The sequence below is a fragment of the Thamnophis elegans genome, chromosome 4 (genome assembly GCF_009769535.1).
Source record: "Thamnophis elegans isolate rThaEle1 chromosome 4, rThaEle1.pri, whole genome shotgun sequence".
Taxonomy (NCBI): Eukaryota; Metazoa; Chordata; class Lepidosauria; order Squamata; family Colubridae; genus Thamnophis; species Thamnophis elegans.
In genome coordinates this window covers 96,605,875-96,627,954 of record NC_045544.1, presented here as the reverse complement: position 1 = coordinate 96,627,954, position 22,080 = coordinate 96,605,875, and the positions used below count along the sequence as shown (strand labels likewise).

Genomic DNA, 22,080 nt, shown 5'->3' with positions numbered 1-22,080 from the left:
GGGAATTTATTGTCAAATACCTTCATTTCTGTTTCAGAAGGTAAATAGAAAGTTGATTCAAGATATTTTGTTAGGCACATTTATGGCCAATAAAAATCCTTTTCCATTCTGATAGAAAAGCTAAGGTGGTCTATGCAGAGCTCCCTTCCTTTGCTGCCTGCCAAATGAGAGGGATAAAAAATAGTTCTAACTTTATGTATTCTTTTATTGTTTTTAAAATCATGATGAAAACAAAAAACAAAAAAGAATAAAATGCATTTAAAAATACAATGATCAAAGAAAGAAACCATTAAAAGTGCATTCAAATATTGTACATTTTTTTTAAAAGTGAAGTACAAGAGTTGCATGACAGTGAGATGGGTGGCATATAAATTTAATAAATAAATAAATAAATCAAAAAGTAAAATATATCATAACAGTTAATAGCTACAATTAAACATAGCCATCTAAAGTCATTATTATTCAAATACATGTATATGACTCATAGATTTATATAACTATCATTTTAAATCGCCTGTGTTTTGTATAAAGCCACCCAATATTTCATTATATTTGCCCATGCAGATATAAGGGCACTCCTTTCATAGGTGGCAAGTGCAATCAAGCTTCAATCCATTGAGTAAAAGGACCCATATGTTTATCTTGCAATGCTGCAATATCAGTCTTTTGGTCATAGTAACGGCATGGAGAGTCCATTTACATTGTCTGGTTGTCAGATTCAAAGTACTAGGTATATAATAATGCCATCTGAAAAGTGTAGCTTTTGTCTCACAGTTATATTTATATAGCCCATTATTTCCTCCCAAAATAATTATCTATTTTTTTAGCTTTAAAAGATTTAAAAAGTTGTCATATCAGATATATCGGAAGCTGAAAATGCTGCTTTTCCAAACAATGTTGTTAGCAAATGTAATTGTAATGCCATTGTGTTATATTTGGTAGATAATAATAGCCTCTTAACACAAAATATGATAAAAATTTGTCGTCATGATCTATCAGCTGACCCGAGGTCAATATCCCAAATAACTTCTTACTAGCTCCAGAAGTTGTCAGAATTTGAATATTCTCACACTATTATTATATTTGTTGTATTTTAGATTTTGAAACTGTAATATGCAGGTTTTTACTGTACATTTCAAGATTAAATTACACAAAGGGGCCTCAGAGATAAATAATATATATTAGATCCATGAGTCAATTGATGTAAAGGAGAGATGCATAACTCAGAGAGAATATGATATCCTAAAAATGCCTTTTTTGTGTGAGTTCTGTTAAACTCTTCAAGATTATGCGCATGTCTTCAGTACTTGGTGAAGGGATTTCTTATGAGTCTCTGATAAGAAGTTAGATACACAGTCATGTGCCATATTTTTCAGAGTATAAGATGCACCAGTGTATAGGACGCAGCAAGATTTTGAAGAGGCAAATTTTTAAAGAAGGTTTTTGCACTCTGCAAACCTCCCAAAAAAGGGTCATTTTGGGGGAAACTGGCCCATTCTTTTTCCCAAAAAAAGGGCATGATTAGCCTTTAGGAGGCTTGTAGAGTGCTCCTGGAGGATGCCCCCCCCCAAAAAAATGAGCAAAAAAAAGTTTTTGCACTCTGCAGACCACCCAAAAACGGTTTATTTTGGGGAAAATGGGCCCATTTTTTGTCAAATAAAGGGCATACATAGCCTTTAGGAGACTTATAGAGTACTCCTGGAGGCTGGGGGGGGGGCAATATTGAGCAAAAAATGGCCCATTTTCCGCTCATTTCTGCCCTCCCCAGCCCCCAGGAGCACTCTGAAAGCCTCCTAAAGCCTATGCAGGCCATTTTACTGAAGGGGCAGGGTTTCAGGAGACAAAAAATGCTGTATTCAGTGTATAAGATGCACCCAGATTATCAGCCTCTTTTTTGAGGGAAAAAGGTGCATCTTATGTGCCAAAAAATACGATAGCATTCCTAGAATAGAAAGACAAAACATACTTCTACCAATTGGCTATGCCCACTTGTGTGATTTTTCAAAAAGCATGAAGTCATAGTGATGGGAGATTTTAATTACATTGACATCTGTTGCAAAAGAAACTTTGCCAAGGATGAATCTGCCAGGAAATCCCTATATTATCTAGTTGATTACTCTTGCCCTTAGAAAATGAAGTATGACATACATAAGAGAATCTGAGTTAATGCTAACCAACAGGGAAGAGGCAGTTGAGGAAAAGGAGATAAGGGGAAAAGATGGCTATTGAGTTATTGGTATTAAGAGCAAAAGCTAAATATGGTCAAAAGCATACTTTGGACTTTCAAAAAGCAGATTTTAATAAATAGGATTCAGTGGCGGAAGAAACTAACTGGAAAAAGATTGGTGTGAGTAACTAAAGAAGAAAATATGAAAAACATAATTACAAATATAATCAGAGCTGAAGTAGCTTCTAGGATGAGAAGCAAAACTCCTTCAAAGAAAAATCAGAAAGTCCAGTTGCCTCTTGAAAAAGCACCTTTGGGACATAATTAGAAACAGTTCCAATGAGAGAAAAATGGAGGAGAGCTAAATAAACAAATCTGGGTATATAAAAGCGTAGAAAGAATCTGAAAACAACAAATATAGAAAAGGGAATGAAGGTAAAGTTACCAAGGAAGTGCCCAGAACTCATGTCATGGAATTCTAAAGTGTGTTTTAGGAAAGCTAGGTTCATAATGAGTTGAGATTATCAAACAACCAAAAATCATTTCTTTAGATATATTTATAATCTAAAAGCATCCAATTATTTAGCTTTCGGTTAGATTTGATTCAGATTACTCTTCTAAAGCTTTTGAAATAAATTAATAGACACAGACTATTATTAATAATATATGGTGCAGAAGTGGAAAACAGATTAAAGTGGGCAAATTATTTTGGTAATCTATACATTATTTTTAAACCCCAACCTCTGTCACCTTATATCTAGCAGGTATTACTGTTACAAGATTTCAGTTTTTATATGCTGCTAACACTGATAATTTGTTTTCTCACATTTTCTTTTTAATGTTTTATGAAGCTATTGTGTATTCTTACCATAAAACTTTAGTATAAATCTATTTGCTATCATCTACAGAATGTAAAATTTTGTAATATGAATACTCTCTTAAATACTTTGCTGCAAATTGATGTCATAATATGAACATTAGAGGAAACTGGCATGTGCAAAACCAACACTTCATTTCCTCTTTTTCATTCTTAGAGAAAATTGCATAAAATAGGCATGTGGCTGGCCCTGTTGAGTCTCTGTTTCTAATGGAAACATGATAGGCTGTATGTCACATATATGGTGCCTATCTGAAGTTCTTGCAAACTGGTTAGAGGGGGAATATGCAATTTAAAAATAAATTCAAATGAGTTCAACCAGTTCCACAATACAAACAGTGGCAGTATATCAGATGTTCATCTCTTGGGTTCTTTTATGTGTCAATATTCTACCCACAAATGTTTTATTAATACTGCCATTCTCTGGAATTCTCATTTCTGAATAGTTTCCATCATACAGTAATCAAATACTACTCAAGTGTTATTGGATTTCTCTTTCCCTCCCCCTCCCAATTTACAGCATGATGTATCTCAGACACTACTCAAAGCAACCCTGGACAGTGTGGTGGAGGAATGTGTCAGCTTTGTAGGAGTCGATATTAACATCTGCTCAGAAACTTTATTAAGGTGAGTTTACTTAGATAGTTTCAAAACTCAAATAATTCATATAGTGGTTCTGTATCTTTGGACTAGTGCCTTGGACCGTACTTTTATTTTTATTCCTATGACTGCAACATTTGTTCTGTAAATGGAATCACCTTCCACGAGCAGAGCCACAGATAACGTCAAACCTTTCTTTATTACTTAGCAGTGAATGTGCACATCTGAATGTTTTCCCACTCCCTTTCACCCACAGCACAGGTAAAACAGAAATAGCCATTTGTAGCTTGTCTATGGTCTAGCAGTTTACAAAATGCATTTCTTTGTTTCAGGGTTTATATCCTCCCCTCATTCACAACAGTCAGGATAACTATCAGACCAAGAAATCCAACCAAATATATAATACATTCAAAATACATATAAAATAAAAATATTCAAAAATAATAGCCTGATGAGACATGGCCCATGACAGGAAAAGACCATCTTTGTCACTTTACAAGCTAGTAATGTAGGAAGTGGGGCATCAATACTTTGGGAGGGAAACTGCCATTAAAAAGCTCTCTGTTCTGTGTATTTTGCTCAGATGATGCAAGTAAGCCAGAAGGAAGCTATTTCCAAAGTGGTCAACAGGACAATTTATTGAGGCAGGAGTTTTGTGGGATTCAGATCTTGTTTCTTTGACTGCTTAGTTGTTGTTTTTTCTTTTATTCCTATTTCTATCAATTTTCCTGGAATAGATATTAAGCTGAGCGGTCTATAATCTCCCAATTTAGAATTGGTGACATGTTAGTTACCTTCGATTCCTCTAGTTCTTTTTTTTCTGAGGGATTAAACAATTTCACCTCTGAGATTCTTTGAGAGCTCTTAGGTGGATGTCATTAGGATCTGGTGAGGTGCTGCTGTGCAGTCTCTCAAACTATCCTAGAATAATGTCTCTAGTTTCCACAATTTGCTTTCTTTATTAGAGTTCCTCCTGATAAATTTAACTCAGGCTCAGATAACTTTCCTGTGCAAATTTATAATGCAGATAATTCAGATAATTCAGAGTTTCTCTGCAGTCTCTTAAAACTTTTGTTACATTGCTGTGGTGCCAGCTTTTTCCTTTGAATATATTGATAGAAGGTTTTTTTTTGTTTCTCTTAATGGGTTTTTGCCTTATAGTTCTCAATTACTATTTTGTACTATTATCATATTACTGTTTTTTTCTGTGAAAGTCTTGACGGAAGCTTTAACTTCTATAGTTTCCTGGAAATTGCTAGAAAGCCCTGCTGGTCTTTTTGTGGTTCCACCTTTCTTGCATTGTAGAATACTGAACATTCCACTTGGCCATCACTCATTGTGGCTTTAGATTACTTCCAGGCATTATAAAGAGATTAGGCTCTCATTTACTTGCACTCTGTTTTGTACCAGTGCTCTGCATTTTTCAGTACTTCCCTATTTTTCAAATGTGACTTCACATGACTTGTTTGCTGTTTGCCATTTTTTAAAAATGTAAAATGTAACAGCATTGTAGGCACAGGTTCTACAACACTTATATCTCACTCCACATTAGAATATTATATGATCAAATATTAAACCAAAAGCCTTCCAGCCCCAGATTAAAATCTTTGCTATTAGACCTATCGCCTAAGAATTGGAGACTCTTCTATAGCAATATCTCATGTCATAGGTGTTCTCTTTTCCCAATACTGTACTTCTCTTCACCCTAATGATAGGTATGCTTTTATCTTGGGAGTAGAAAAAAGTTATCCCATTCCAAAAGGTCTCTTCTACATACCAATCTGACTCTCTAAACATTTGTAGCTCAACCACTTTGGTTTCAAGGGAACTGCCTTGTTTCCTAAAATACAGGGCTTACTGCAGCGGTCACAAGCCCATGATCTAAGGCCCAATAGGCAGATAGTCCTGGGTTTAATACTATGCATTAATTGGGAAATCCTTTACCTCCTGCTGGGTTTCTTTGTTCATGTTGTTATTTTTACTGGCTTGGTTTTGTTTTTTTGAGTTTGGCACTATAAGATAGTTCTATGTTTCAGTTTTACAGGATGAGGCTTCCTCACATAGTCACTAAACATACTCAACTATAGAAACTTAGTTTCTATAGTTGGGAAGTGATTGTGCTCCTCACCTGCGAAACTCCTCTATTTTCGATTCCCCTACTGGCTACTATCTCTCAAGTATTTTTCCTCCTTCTCCACTGTGTTTTTCTTAAACATAAGTGTGGTAAAGTTTCATAAGTATGAAACTTTATAAGGAAACCAACCCATGCTTATGCTTTTAGTATTAGTAAAACTGCACCATTCTGTATTATTAACTGAAGAAGCCATTGCTTGAGTGGAGATCTTTCGATTTGTCACTTCTATAGTAGAGCAACTACAATGAAGCTTTTTTCCAATCCTCCTAGAACAGTGAAGTCAAACTTGTGACCCATGGGCCGGATGCTTCACACACTGGCCCTCCCCATCCCTGCTTTAGTGAAGGGAAAAAGTCACGATACAGCACGTGATGATAACGGGAAGACACAAGTTTGACACTCCTGTCATAGAGCAAGCAGTATCTGTATTATGTTGCTTTGATAGTACTTATTGCTTCCTTTTATGAAATGTGATTCCAAATCTCCTTTTATTATGCTTGTTAGACATATTGCAGGACTTAATGCCAACAGGGCTAAAAATATCATTGAATGGCGAGAGAAAAATGGACCATTTATCAGTCGGGAACAGCTTAAAGATGTCAAAGGATTGGGCCCAAAATCCTTTCAACAATGTGCTGGCTTTATCAGGATCAATCAAGAATACATCAGATCATTCTGCAGGTAATATAAAAAGGGTGTGAGGTTGATTACTTATTTGCCACATGTAAGTAGAGATTTGAAAAAATAAAAAACTCCAGTAGGTAATAGGTCAGAATCCTTGACTTAAGAGTCTGCATTTAGGATGAAGAGTAATTTGTAGTCTGCTGATTAGTCAATTATAGCATAAGAGGGGTCATAGAAGGGCAATGTGATTTAGGGAGTAGAGTCATAGATTCACAGCTATGAAGTTCATAACTCAGCTTTAGAGATATTAATTACTATCTCTTAACATAATGAAATAAACATTCAGATGGAGACACCGATCCCACTAATCTTCCACTACTCTAACCACCCATCCATCCTCATCAACTGCCATACGGGAAGATATGCTGAGTTTTTATATGTTGATATCATTTGTTTTGGATTTATAAAATAGTATATGTTGCTTATGAATAACCTTGGAAGGATTTGTGTCATACAAGTTAAGATATTGATCCATCTAACTTTATAGATATTGTTTCCACTCACAAAGAAACTATCAAATGTAATAAATCAAATTAAATTTGAGATGATGGTCTAATATTATAGACATTTTTATTGGGAGTATAGAGGGAGAATAAGCAGAGCCTCTTCTTTCCTCTCTTCTTTTTTCACATTATCCCACCCAGATGTTGCAGCTCTCAATAGTAATAACTACGCTAGACATATTTGCATTATATAATGTCTTATGATGCCAATTTGACTTTGACCCAATGATGAATATTCTCTGGCAAGTAAAGACTGTATATCATAATAAAGGTTCTCATCATTTCCAAGACAAGAAATTCCAAACGACAGTTCAATTAAATTTTAAGCAGAACAGAAATATAATAGCAATTTGATTGAACACTCATTTCAGAAGCCGAAGGTTGACCCAACTTTGGATATAGAGATATCTTAAATACTCCCTCCCTCCCCCCACCCCAGTATTAATAACTTTGAACTTGCCAGCCTTAGATATCTTAGGAAGCTGTAGCTACATTTGAGTCTCAGTTGGTATAGTCTACACAAAAGGAGGAAAAACACATTGTAAGATAGTGCAAGGAATTCTGGCTCTCATATTGATACACATGTTTTTAATATATGGAGTCATATCTTCCGATCTACGATTGGTCTTGGAATTCAATGAAAACCCATAAAAATTAAATAAAAATATAAGTTGATAACAGTTCTATGCATAGACCACTGTGTAATAGTACGTTTATGAGTGAGGTTTTCTTTGGCATATAGGACGGGGAATATAAGATACAATGACTATGCACAATAAAAAAAAAAACCACTGATTTAACATATTAAGGTTTTAAGCCAACAAACTCACCCACACAAAAGCAGAGAAAAAGAAAAGAGATTTCAGATCCCAGTTTGATGTCTGAACTCTTTATAGGCAGCATATGAATCAGTCTTAAAACAATTCTAACCATAGCCTATTAATTTAGTATTAGCTATATAGACCAGCAATGTCATTTCAAGATTTTTCTCAGAAATTTGCCAGAAATTGAATCTGGTGCCCTCAAACTACAGCCATGTGTTCTACAATTGCATTGTGCTTCATGAGTGAAGCTGTTTATACTATTTTCTGTGATTCAAATATTGAATCTGTGTTTTTTTTAAATTGCTCAATTTCAATGGAGCTTGACAGAAATACAGATAATTAAATTAGAACATTTCAGATCCACTATATGCAGAATTTTTGAGGATTTGATAATTATAATGCTATTTGTTAACAATGTTTGCATAATCTGTATATAGAATTTGAGGTTTTGCAGTTTTGCCCATTGAGCAGAAACAGAAAAGATGCATATGATGTTCACTGCTTTAATGATAACTACATCCTTTTCTCTCATGATTTTGGATCTCAGTCAACAAAGTGAGCTTGCAGCTGGGAGTCATAAAGCAGTCACAAATGAGAAACGGTGTAAAAAGAAAACTAAAGCTGCAGCAAATGTCATTCAGCAGCCAAATCCTTTGGATCAAACATGTATCCACCCTGAATCATATGCTATTGCAATGAGGTAAGCAGTGAAAAAATGAATATGCAGTTAGCTCTTTTAGTTTTTAGTCTGGGAAGTAATATTTCTTCCAGATTACAAAAAACTCTTGGTAGCAGGGCTCTGAGTATAGTAATGCTGATCTTATAACAATGGTTAAATGAGTTCTAGATACTGCAGGCTTGTTCTCAACTCTATGTGAGACGTGTGTGCGTGCGTGTGTATGTAGATATGTGCAATTACACTTGTAATTATAATTATATGTGTAGGCTGCATTACTAACTGTCCGGGATCACATGTGACCTGTGGGCCACAGGTATGACATGCCTGATCTAAATGGAAGAGAAGGAAATTTAATCCAGAATTGCTACTAGCATTTGTTTAAAAATAACCTGTGCCTATGTCAGGAATGTATACAGTATAAGCTATTTCAAGTGAAGCTGGTTTTGCAATGGTGATTTTGTCAATGGTGTTCAAATGATGCGCCAGTTGTTTTAGGATTGCACCCAGGTTCCTATTATTAGTGGTATTACTTTGGTCTCTTTAGCCATTGTCATTCTATTTCTGTTTGCAGGTCTTTGTATTTTGTTATCTTCTCCAGTTCTTTCTCTTCGACTCTTTTGTCTCCAGGTAATGCCATGCACACTATCCACACCTCTTGTCTTTCTTATCAACATTTGATAAGTCTGTGGTATAATGTGACAGATGCTTGTCTGTTTGAATTCTAAAGTTCCACAGCACTTTAGCTTCTTCCTTTTTTATTATTTTCTTTCTTTTATGCTTCCACCATTTCTTGCTTGCAGCAAATGATGTTTCTTGCAGATTTTCCAATGCACCATTGTTGCAATTTTGTCGTGCCATTGCTTGTAGTCAGTCTGAGTAATCTTGCAGCAGCTAACCAGGTGGTCCACTGGTACTTCAGTTTCTTTGCATAGACAACTCTTACTGTCTGTTGTTGTCTTCCCAGTTCTGACTTTGTATGCATTTGTTCTTATCAAATGGACTTGTGTAGCCAGAATTAGCCCCTTGATCTCTTTCTTCAAATTTTCTGCTCCTAACCATTGTCAGGTCCTATTATTATCTGCTTTCCCTGCTACTTGTTTAATGTATTGGCCATGTAATGCTTTGTCTTCCCACGCCACCATTCTCTTTTTCACTTGGTTTTTCTTGTAGGCCAGTCCAGTTCAAAGTAAGCTCTCCTGATTTATTTGCTGGTGTAATTATTATTTGCATCCACTTAGCAAGCTTTTTTGTCTTCTGATAGCTGAATCGCTGTCGGTTTGGAAGCAAAATTGTTTTTTCCAAAATTAAGATGATTAAATTAGTTGAAATATAACTATCTATGAATAAAATCTTTATTTAAACATCAAAAAAATGCTTGATGAGAATAAATAACTTTACACTTTATGCTGATTGCAGAGAGAGAAGGATAAAATCTGAAGAGTAAAAGCAGAACAATTGGCTTTTATGGATTAGTCCCTTGTGCAGGACCATAATCCTTAGCATGTTTACACAGAAGTAAAGATATTTGAGTGAAACGGGAATTTTTGACTGATATCGATTTCCTCTTAATTATTTTAGAACTAGAAATAGAAGCAGAAATATTTTCATCAGGATTACAGCAGGGGATTTATGGTTAAATTCCCTTTCCTATGCTTATTTTGATCATATTCATGATCAATTATTAGATGCAAATACTCACTTAATGCCAGATGTCATCTTGCCTTCTAAGCAGGCATGTTTAGAATTACATAGCATATGTCCTTCAGGGATCAGTTGTTGCAACTTTTTCCATACACACTGTCATAGATATGTCATTTTAACTCTGCCAGAAAGGGTGGGAGGGGAGACGTTAACAGTTTTTTGTATGCAGCATAATCCTCAAAGCATCTTCTTGTCAACACCCACTATGTTTCTGACATGTCTCAAGTAAGTAGGAGAAATAACCAACTAGAACTTATGGCATCTGGCAAACAACATGTGCCTAATTATTAGATTGTGCTCTCCCCCCCTCAAATTCTAGTTAATTTCAGTTCAGAAAGATTCAATCTGACATAATAATGGATGCAACAATTAATTGTGCTTAACTGAGTACTGTAGAGGATCCCTTTATCCTTTGACTTCAACACAAATGTAATACAATTTTGAGTTAAACTGAAATCTTGTGGAATAAATAGTATTTTAAATTTTGTTTAATTAAAAAAAAAAACCTCCACAAATCCTTTCAAGACAGTGACTTAAATCAGGGTTCCTCTCCCAATCTTTTCCCATGTCTGCGTGGAGAGCATCAGACTGTAAAAAGCTATCCTAAAGAGTAGTGCCAAAGCCTATTCTCAATTTCATATTCTAGAATAGTCTGCATAGCTCTGGGTCCTCCTGTGAATATTCTAGGATCAATGTGATGATATATGTTCTTTGCCTGCTTATGACTATTTCCGTACTTTTATTCTGCCGCCCTTCTTTTCTTGAATCACAAACTGTAAACGTCTTTGGATTCAGCCTATCTTACTTCTTATTTCTTAAGGCTAAAGCAGTATGCATATTAACTGCCTAATAAAAATTGTACTAATAGCAACAAAATTGGGCTGATTGCAAGGATTACATTTTTTTAAAAAAAATCCTTGCAGGAAGCACCTGCAAGGTATCGGTTGATATCGGCTTTCTGGAGTTTCAGCAAAGTAGCCATAGACACATTTTTTACACTTAAATATATTGTTAAAATAAGGGAATCTTTTTCCATTTCATGACTAACTAGTGATAGTAACATTTGTTTGGTATCAGTACATGTAAATAAGATGTAACCTATTTCAGCCCCTTTTATTATGATAATAGGTAACATCCAGTTGATTCATCCAGCAAAAGCAAGGCTTCCTATTTCCTTCTGTCTACCTTGCCTCCTACAAGAGCTAAAAGCTAGGTACAGTTAGAGGCAGATATAGCTCATCCTTGGACAGAAAAGCACCTTTATATCAGATTTGCTCTTCTTTCACTGCAATCCAAAAACTAGATCCCAAGCCTCCTACAGAGTCACTCTAGCACTCAAGAAATTCTTTTCTGAGAGGCTTAAGGACATGAAAGAGGAAAAGTAAGAAGGCTTGCATTCAAAATCTTATCTACAGAGCGAACAGAAATGCACTCATATAGTATGGGATATGTGAAGAAATTTGCATTTTTCTTATTTTAATTGTAGCTAGTAAGTAATTCTTTGGAATAGATTGGTTGTACCTTTTGCATAGTTTTAGACAGTGTTTAAACCAAATAAATTTCCAAAGTATGTCTTACACTATTCTCTTAGCAGTCAGTATTTATTTAGATATTTGGAACTCTAATATTAGCTACATTCAGATCCCTAGTCTACCAGAACAATTAGCCTATTTGCTGTATCAAACATGGTCATTAGTTGGCAGATCTTTAACCTATGCTATTCAAACTTCTGGAAAAAACAATTTTTATTCATCCCAATTGATGTTCAAGCGTATTCATGATCTTTAAAAATTGTAACATGAACTGGCATTTTCTTTTATTATTGAAGCTTCAGCAAATTCACTTAGAATGTGGGTAACATCATGAATTATGAAAATAAATATTAACGTACAGATTACAGTGACTGTCTAAAATATGATGAATGCTGACATTTGCATGAGAATATTGACACTCTCAAGTAAAGTTTTCAAAGTTGGAGTCCTTTAATAACTTACTTAAAATAAACACTAGCAGTGTTATGTGTCTAGTGTTACATTCCTAAGAATTAACTTCTGTATCTACCTATTGAAAAGTTAGCTCTGTTTGATTCAATAGGGCTTACGTCTACATAATAGAAAATAGAACTGTAGCCTGAGTATTTAAAACCTCCAACATGCATCAGTGAATTTTTCAATATACTCAATTATGAATGTCAGCCAAAATGGGAAGGTGAGAGAGATACCAGGTATTTTCTCCATTATTCCATTTTCATATGAGATCATCCGTATTAATAACATTAGAATATTTCTTGAGAGTGCAATAAAAATATTTTACTATTTAACTTTTAACACTGATCTTTTAATTTGTATTTTCTCATTTAACATATGCTTTCATAAACTTTAAATATTTCTTTGCATAGTATGTCTTAACTTTGTGCATGTGTGCATTTGTTGTCAAATAGTTTGAAAATAAATTATTAAATGTAATTTATTATTAGCAATCACCTACAAATAAAAATGTGTTGTAAAAAAAGATAGATATTTATTACAATTCCTATCATTTGCTTTTAAAATACTGCAAGCTGGAAGTTCTCCATTAGTGCTCTTTTGTCGATCCCAGTATATCAGTGGTTCCACCCAACAAAAAATAAATGAAGACAGAGAGAAATAGTTGCTTATAGCATTATTCTTCCTTCCGCATAGTATAGCATAGCATAGCATAATGATACTATGCTGTTATTCCATTTTCTGTGACCTTGGTATAATTGCGGATGTTTTTCCATACCCAAAAGGATTTGCTTTGTTCTTAGCAATGACATTTAAAAATAGAGGAGATCAATATGCATTACTGCTAAGATGGAGTTTTGTCTTTAATATTGATTTCTCTTCCAAGTACCCGTCAAGGCTGTTTATTTGCGTGAAAATGAGTCATGGGAAGGAAGGGAAGGGAAGGGAAGGGAAGGGAAGGGAAGGGAGGAAGGAAGGAAGGAAGGAAGGAAGGAAGGAAGGAAGGAAGGAAGGAAGGAAGGAAGGAAAGAAGGAAAGAAAGGCTTTCACTAAGAACACAGTTGATTCGGAAATGACTATATCATAGCCTATATCTGTAAATCAGATGTAGCTCTAAAAGTATACAATGAAATGGAATTGTTTCTTTGAGTATGAATTTATAAGATTGACTGTAAATTCTGAGGTTGGCTGTTGGATTTTTCCACAGATTTTCATTCTCCTCCTTAGATGGGCAAATTGGTTAGAAACACCCAGGGCACTTTTCCCAACATTTTTAATTTACTGCAATAAATTGGAATTTTGCCATGAAAAGATATCAACACATAACAAAGAAAGAGCTGTTAAATCAAATATAATTTTCCATTAACTTAATAAAGGTAAAGGTTTCCCCTGTTTCTTGTCTGACTCTAGGGGGCAGTGCTCATCTCCATTTTTAGCATTCTCCAAACACATTTCTATGGTGATCTGGCCAGCATGACTGTACGCCAAGGAGCCCGGATTGCTGTTACCTTCCCACTGAAGTGGTACCTATTTATCTGCTTGCATTTGCATGCCTTCGAACTGCTAAGTGGGCAAGAGCTGGGACAAATAACGGTCCTGCAGTGCTCAAGTCTTGAACCTGAGCTGTTAACTTTCCAGCTGACCAGCTCAGCATCTTTTACCTCTGAACCACCAAGCTAACCTAATCAAAGTAGATATTGTTAGCTAAGGAAAGACCTAGGTTCTCCAAATTTGAGGAGTTCCTTAAAGCAATTCTAACAGTTAACTCAGGTAATATAAATTATACTGTATTCTTACAGTTTTCCAGTTCAGTGCTTATAGTGTATGAATTCATTATTTGAAGGTCCATTTGCATCTTTAAGAATTTACCTGTTTTACCTGTCCATCAACAGATTTTGTGTTGGTAAGATGTTTGACTAGGATCCAAGAAATCTAGGTATGTATCCATTAACATTAATGGAAATTCACTGGGTAACCTTGGCAAAGTCATTATCTCTCAGCCCAACCTCATAAGATTCAACTCATAAATCTAGAAAGGGCCATATAGGTCATATCGTCCATTTCCTCAGATGGTGAGACAAACAAGCAAGTCTATAAATTGATCTCCTTGCCTTGCACCAATTAGCCTAGGCACCATGTTTTGCACCAGAGTCAATCTGAATATGCCCAACTAGAGATGACAGACCTGACAACTCTACGTTGGAAAGCTCTTCTTGTTGCTACCTGCAAATCCAGTGACCACTGACAATCATGAAGCACTTCTGACCTACAACATAACTTTATAGAATGTAACTTTGTGTCCAAAATTCCTACAATCTGTTATTATCCATCAAAATGATCAAAGCAAACTATTTATTGGCTGAAAGCCTGAATTTTAACATTATTTGGGAAAAATGATTAAAGTTGGCAATGAAATGTTTTTAAAATAGTTATTTAAATAATAGCTTGATAACTATTTTTAAAAAGTCTATCCGAAGCTCTGTCAAAGTTTCTAACTGGAGTTTGAACTGCAGTGTTTTTTTTTTTACATTCTACTCTTCAACTGTATTTTTCCAGGGAATTTTGAGTAAAATATAGAACTACATCAATAAAATAGCAGTCATGACCACACGGATTTGAAAGGAAAAACCAAAAATACTGGTTATGGTTTTTATAATTTATTTTTGCTTTCTCTTTAGTAGCAGAGCATTGTTCGTTTTTAAATTACTTTCTTACATTTTTGCATCATAATAGAAATGGCCTCATATTTTCAATATACCTTGACTTAGTTCTTAAAACAACTTATTAAAATATGTCACACAGTAAGATATTTACACTCTCCATATTAATTAATATTTTAATGTTTTATGTGATTAGCTGTTAAACAGATTAAATTTAATCCCTCTCTGAGGCTGAGAGTTCAGGTACTCTTTGATAGTAACTAAAATTGGGAGTGCCAACTCTTGTCATTAAGTGTAGTGGTCAGTAAGTGAAACTGACAATATGTTTACAATATTTCAGCTTTCCTTTGCTTTACAAACCTGCAAATGTCCTAAATGCAGGCTATTTCCTTTTTTTTTAAGGCAACCTACAATTTACCTCAACTAATTGAATAAAGAAAAGCTTATTCATTGTGAAACATATATGAGCAAAAGCATATATTAAACTTTGGAGATTGTGATGTAGAGAAATTGTTTACTGCACTTTCCTTCAAAGTCAATGACAATTCATCTGGCTAATTCTTGTTGCTTTGTAAATGACCTAGCCAATATTCAGAAGGCCAGAAATAAATTTCAGAGTGATTTTGCTAGGTTAGAGATAGAAAAAAGAAAATAGAAAAAAGTAGTGGATAAATGTGTTTTTCATTTTGAAAAATGAAATCAAATGCCTTGAGAAATGATAACTGGAAGAGATAACAGCTATCTTCAATTAATGAAGAGGTGTCATGTTGTGTACAATGTGTACCAGGCTTTTTTTGTTCTTATTGTTGCTATTCTTGCTGCTATCCCAATGTACAGGACACAGATTAATGGATTTCAGTTAAATGAAGGCAGATCTGAATCAATTTCCAATAGTAATAGTCTTTCAGCAATGGAATCACCTACCCACAGAGGTGATGTTGAATTCCTTTCACTGGATGTGTTCAGGCTGAAGTAGAAAAACCATCTTGCAGAATAGTACAGAGTTTCAACTCAAATGCAAACAGCCACAGCCACTGCTGCAGGCATTTGTTCCTGGTGCCAAGTAAATGTTCACAAGGTCACAATGTGATTTTGAGAGGGGAATAGTTGCTCGTCACTCTTTGCATGGCAAAATCCACGCACAAAGGTATCCCCTAAGCTTTTCCCAAATAATTCATTTTGAATTGGGAAAGTTGCTTAACATTTGCCAAAGACAAACGCAAGGGAATACACCAAAGTTGGAGCCATAAAAGTAAAAATATAAGGGTAGTTTGTAACAATGAGATGGGTAGCATAGAAATGTAATAATAAAAAATAGGAGCAGGAGAAGCAACCTATTATTCCTTCTTCCTCACTAACAGTGAGGCCTTTAGATGTATGTGGAGTGGAATCCTTGGCTACAGAGTCACATGGACTCTTAACATGCCCCTCAGTAAGGCTGAAGCAATACAGTAGTAACAGCTTTAGCTCTCTTCTGCCTCCATTGCTCTTATGCTCTGCAGTGTAGGGCAGTTGCAGAGGCTAAGTTAGCATGGTCTTATTAATGAGAGAAGACTATTGCCTAATTTTATAACTGAGGGGGACTAAAGATTCTAGCCATGGCTTGGAATGAAACCCATTGAATCTATAGGATTTATTAGCCCATCCCACCCATGCTGGCAGAGGAGACATGCTGCAGGCCCCATATTCCAGCTGAGGGGAGGTCCAGGAGAAGAGCCTTCTCTGTCATTGCAAGATCCCTCTAGAACCGTGATGGCGAACCTATGGCACATGTGCCAGAGGTGCATGCAGCGCCCTCTCTGATAGCACGCAAGCCATTGCCCCAGTTCAGCTCTGACACGCATGCACATGCACCTCTCATGGGCCAGCCTTTGGGTCTCTGCTATGCAGGAGGGGGCAGGGGGAGGCAGGTGCATATGCTTGGGGGGGCACGTGCAAGAGGTTCACACACACATGCGCGGAGATTACATGTGTATGTGTTGGGGCAAGGCATGTGTGGGGGTGTTCACATACATGGGGTGGGACACATGCATGGGGGGGCAAATTGCATTTTGGGGGTTCCGGCACACACGCACGCATTCACACACATACACCCACATCTACACTTTGGCCACTCGGCCCAGAAAAGGTTAGCCATCACTGTTCTGGAATATCTTACACACACACACACACATAACGTTAGCTTAGCTCCAACCTTCTAACCTTCTGTAAGGGACCTGGCTCTGGCATTTGTCTTGGGACACCAATGGAGGGGCTTCATGTTGTTGGGGGGGGGGGTATGGCTCGATCAACAACAGATTCCACCCTGTTCCCCTCTCATCATATTCCCTCTCCATTTTTAGGTAGGTTGATTTTATAGTATTGTATTTGTAGCATGTATGTATGTATGTACGTATGTGCATCAAAAGTTATTCCAGCTAAAATCTTTTATTATCTAAAGGATGAGATGAGGATGGAGATAGAGAGGGAAAAAATATTATTTGTGCTATCTATTTATGCTGCCTATTTAAGCTTTTCTTCCATGTACTATGTTTCTATTTTATACATAAGGTTTTTAACACTTGTTGGAGAAAGTCAGTGCAATATAGGAAAGTCAAACATGCAGCAGAAAGTGAATTCAATAATTGAAAGAGAAGGGATGGATGGAATTACAAAAAAATTGAATACAACGGAACAAACTCTACAAATAATAATTGATGGGTTGACTCAGCCAGAAAGTTTTGACATTCGGAAAGGTAAGAGGTTTGATGATATTGTTCTTTTGCCTTTGATATGTCAGTTTTTGTTTATCATTTTAGTGACATTTCAGTTGGATAGGTACATGCTCTTTAAGCTGTCTGGGAGGAGAAAAGTATTGGACTGCTTTGTGTGGTAGGTAACAAAAATTAGTTTTATCTTTAAGAAATTTTATCCCTATTCTAAATTATGATACTTCAAAACCATAGAAGTATTGTCCTGGTTAAGTTCATGATCCCTGACTAGTAGTTTGCTGTACTGTTCCACCTGACTTTGAAAATGAGTTGTGAATCTTTTCCATTATTCCTGCCTTAGTAGTGTGTGGGGGGGGGGGGAATGAATCTAGCATTGTGTTTTGTGGGGATCCTGAAGCGTAGATAACCGAGGTGGCGCAGTGGTTAAATGCAGCACTGCAGGCTACTGCTAGATCAGCAGTTCAGCGGTTCAAATCTCACCGGCTCAGGGTTGACTCAGCCTTCCATCCTTCCGAGGTGGGTAAAATGAGGACCCAGATTGTTGGGGGCAACATGCTGACTCTCTGTAAACCGCTTAGAGAGGGCTGAAAGCCCTATGAAGCGGTATATAAGTCCACTGCTATTGCTATTGCTATAAACCAGAGGACATATTTTAGGCTTAGATGTTTGTTGCAAACCATGTTTATTTGTTTAAACTGGCATTATACTAAATTTTTCTAAAGTCACAAAGACTTTTACAATGGTAAAACAGTAAAAAGAATGGCGAATGTATTTCAGAAAATGCAGTGAGCCTGGGTGGAAGTGATTTATATGGGTTTTACAAACAGGTTGCTAAGATATACAGTATTTATTTATTGGAATCCTATAGCTTCCCTGTCCAACATAAAGTTGATGTAGCATACATTATTGATTTTTTTAAATATTTATATTATTTTTTTAAAGTATATTCAATGGCTAAAGTTCTCTGGAAACTTTACAATAAAACACATTAAAAATATGCTCTGAGTAAAAACATGTATGATCAATCGACTAAAAATACAAAATACCAACACCATATAAAGTAGACAGCAGCAAAACTAATCATTTGGAAACTAAAACAATATGAATTAAAAGCCATGTCAAAAGCTTGGGAAAATAGGAAATGTCTTCATTTGTCATCAAAATGATCCTCCTGAGCTTCTCTATGGAAATATATTTAATATAGCATAAGTTAGGGAGGGAATTCCATAAATGGGATGGCACAGAAAAAGTTGTCCTCCTTAACTCACTTACTTTAGTGAAAAGACTTTTAATGAAGGACATCATTAGATAAGCTTAAAACCCCAGTGGCTACATATGGAAAAGATATTAACTTCAGGTAACCTGGCTCTAAGCTGTTTAAGGTTTTAAAAGTTGAAGCCAAAACTTTAGCAATAGCAGTTAGATGTTTATAACAGTCCATAGTGGTTTGCAGCACTCTCTGAGCGATTTACAAATGTCAGCAAATTGCCCCCAACAGCCTGGGTGTCTATTTTACTGACTTTGGAAGGATGGAACACTGAGTCAACCTTGAGTCAGTCAGGATTGAACTCCTGGCTGTGGGCAGAGTTAGCCTGCATTCTAACCACTATGCCACTATGGTTCCTTTGAATTGCATCTGGAGACAGACTGGCAACCAACATAGATGGGGAAGAACAGGCATAATCTGTTCAATCAACCAGTCCCAGAGAGCAATTCTGATGCTCTACTTTGAATTCATTGAAATTCATCCATACTGTTTTCAAAGGCAACCTCCTGTACTATGCATTGCAATTATCCAACTGGTAATAGTTAAATCCATTCATTTGCAGCTCATATTACAATTTATTACCCCATAAGCTTATTTTCTTCTTTTTATGCAATAATTGGGGGCTTAAGGTATTTTTTTAACAATTTTCCATTTAAGGAAATGACATTTAAATATATATTTCTAAATTACCTCATCTAAAACATGAACTTATCATATATTAAATATATTTTCTTTCTAAATATGGATCTTAAAACATATTTTGTTACACTATCATTTAACTACTGAAATGTTTAGTAAGTGTGGAAGCCAGTGGTTCTCAGACGTTCTTTCAGGTCACTTCATATCCAAATTCCTTAAACATCCCTAGTGAAGTGTTGACTGCTTTTAATAGACTCAAAGAGCTTTCAGGATCAGATTAACATTGACAATAGGATGCAGTGAACTGGACCATATCTTTAATTAAATTGCACTGAAATTAGGAGCAGCTGTATTCTCGGAACAGGTTTTTGCAGTATTGCACTCAACTGCAACATAGATTATGGCAGTAACAGTTGCCTTAGGAAGTCATGCAAGTAGATTGCATCAGACTGTGGAGCTTTGTAGGAACTCAACAATTAAAATAAAAACAATTCTGGGATTGAACAGGTGCTGGCTAACTAAGTGTATTTTAAAAAAAAACAGTGGTAGAAAATAAAGCAGGCACCCTTTCAGAATGGGGGGAGGTCACAAGAGGAGTAAAGCTCATATTTCAATGCACTGTTTTTCTAGCAAGAAGTATGGAAGTTTTTCTTTCATTTTTTAGAAGTCATTGCTATACTATTTAACTGTTGTTTGAAACCAGCAAACATCAATCTGTAGGTTATAAAACTGACTTGTTTAAACAATCTATGTTTCATATTAACCGTAGTTCAAATGACATTGTTAATGAATCGTGGAAGCAAAAGTTTTTGAACTCAGAAGCAGAGAAGTCAGAGGATATATATCTTAGTTTCAGTCTAGTTTGTATTTGTCATGCTAATTTATGAGCCAGTCCACCAACCCTGGTGACTCCTAGATGTATCACATTACAACAACAACACCCCACCCCCATATTTCGCCAGCCTAATATAACAATTGACAGTGTTGGTTTGAATATGGTGAGAATTATAGTCTAATATATCTGGATGATGCAGGATAGGCAATTAGTCTAACTGTGCAATTATAACTGTATTTCATTTCTTCTCCACAGCCATCAATGCACATAAAAACACCTTGGAGACATCTGTAAAAGCCCTTGGCTACCCGTTCATATCCCTCTCAGACCCAGTACCTGAGTGGAAAAGCAAGTCTTTAATGCCTCCCAAAAGGGCTGGGGTTAAATTAATCTGGGTGTGGAAAAGTATTATGTCAAGCCTATTGTGGGTTTTATTTATTAAGTCAGTGTTTTTCAACCTTGTCAAATTGAAGTCTTGTGGACTTCAACTCCCAGAATCCCCCAGCCAGCATAGCTGGCTGGGGAATTCTGGGAGTTGAAGTCCACAGGACTTCAAGTTGACAAGGTTGAGAAACACTGTATTAAGTTGCCTGCCGTCCCCTTTATAAGGTGAAATTAATCCCAATAAATTTCAGATCATTACTAACAGATAATATGGTTCAATTGACCATGACTTACAACTCTTTCAGAACCGGCCATAGGCGTGTGACATAAATAAAAAACATCATCCGTTTATATTGGAAAAGATGGTTAGATGACATTATTTTTGAGCTGCCAGCACCAGTGAAAAGAAATAATAGAAGTAATAGATGGTAGCAATATAGGATTATACAGCAGTATTTTTAATTATGCAGTGGATTGCTCTCTTGCCTGGAGGCCCTCTGTACTTCATTTAACAACCCTCAAGTTCATTTAATGGCTGCATCAAGGAAAGCAGGGAATCTGGTCATTAAGCAAGGCTTTTTCGGCTGTTGCAACTTATGACCATAATGGGCAGACTCATACTTCTCATAAAAATACACTTGGTCACTGTATTGACACAATGCCAATCTGATGTACCACTCTGTTAATCTGTTAAATCTGTTATATTCTCATAGTCTTAATGCCATCTAGCATGAAATAAAATCACCCTTCAGAATACCCAGCTACCGTATATTAGACATTAATGATTATGTTTCATCGGACAAAGTATTTTAACCATCAGTTCAGGGTGCTTTTCATTTGTGGGAATCCAAAAAAATCTATAATGGAAATTGTGGATCTCAAAAATAAAACTGAGGTCATCTATAGATTGCCTAAACTAGAATTTTTTTTTTAAGGTAATCTTTATTAGTTATACATTTTTTAAGAGTAAAACATACAAATACAAATACAATTTTAAACATACAACTCCCCCTCCCCCCCCCCGCGGTGACAGTCATTCACAGCCCAACTTTTTTTTTCTTTCCTCATTATTAGGTCTCTAAGCCACATCTTCTCATTACAAAATTCAGGGATCTATTACAATACCCATGTTCACTTTTAACTTTCCCCGTTTTAAGTCCCTGCTGTTCTCCTTGTCGCCCACATATACCATAAGTTCCAGCTAAGGTAATGTTCCGTTTCTCCTTTGTCCCTCAGCCAACCCGTCATTCTGTCCATTTCTGCACATTCATAGATCTTTTTAATTATAGCATCTTCCGACGGTATGGTAGTGGATTTCCAAAATTGTGCATAAGTTATTCTTGCGGCCACAATTATATGTAGGCTCAAATGCCATATTGAATTGCTCATGTTTTCTGGTTTAATGCTTAGTAGAAGGTTCTCGGGTCTCC

General features: G+C 35.9%; 1 protein-coding gene across 2 annotated transcripts in view; it reads left to right on the top strand.

Annotated features, from left to right (window-relative positions):
* The window catches only part of SRBD1 (S1 RNA binding domain 1), a 151,352-nt gene that overhangs the window by 128,617 nt on the left and 655 nt on the right, over positions 1-22,080 (top strand). For both annotated transcript variants that reach the window (XM_032216369.1, XM_032216370.1), the window contains 4 exons: positions 3,565-3,671; positions 6,283-6,459; positions 8,337-8,489; positions 17,365-17,549. In XM_032216369.1, coding sequence (XP_032072260.1) covers positions 3,565-3,671; positions 6,283-6,459; positions 8,337-8,489; positions 17,365-17,549 — 622 coding nt within the window. The remainder of the gene's footprint in view (positions 1-3,564; positions 3,672-6,282; positions 6,460-8,336; positions 8,490-17,364; positions 17,550-22,080) is intronic.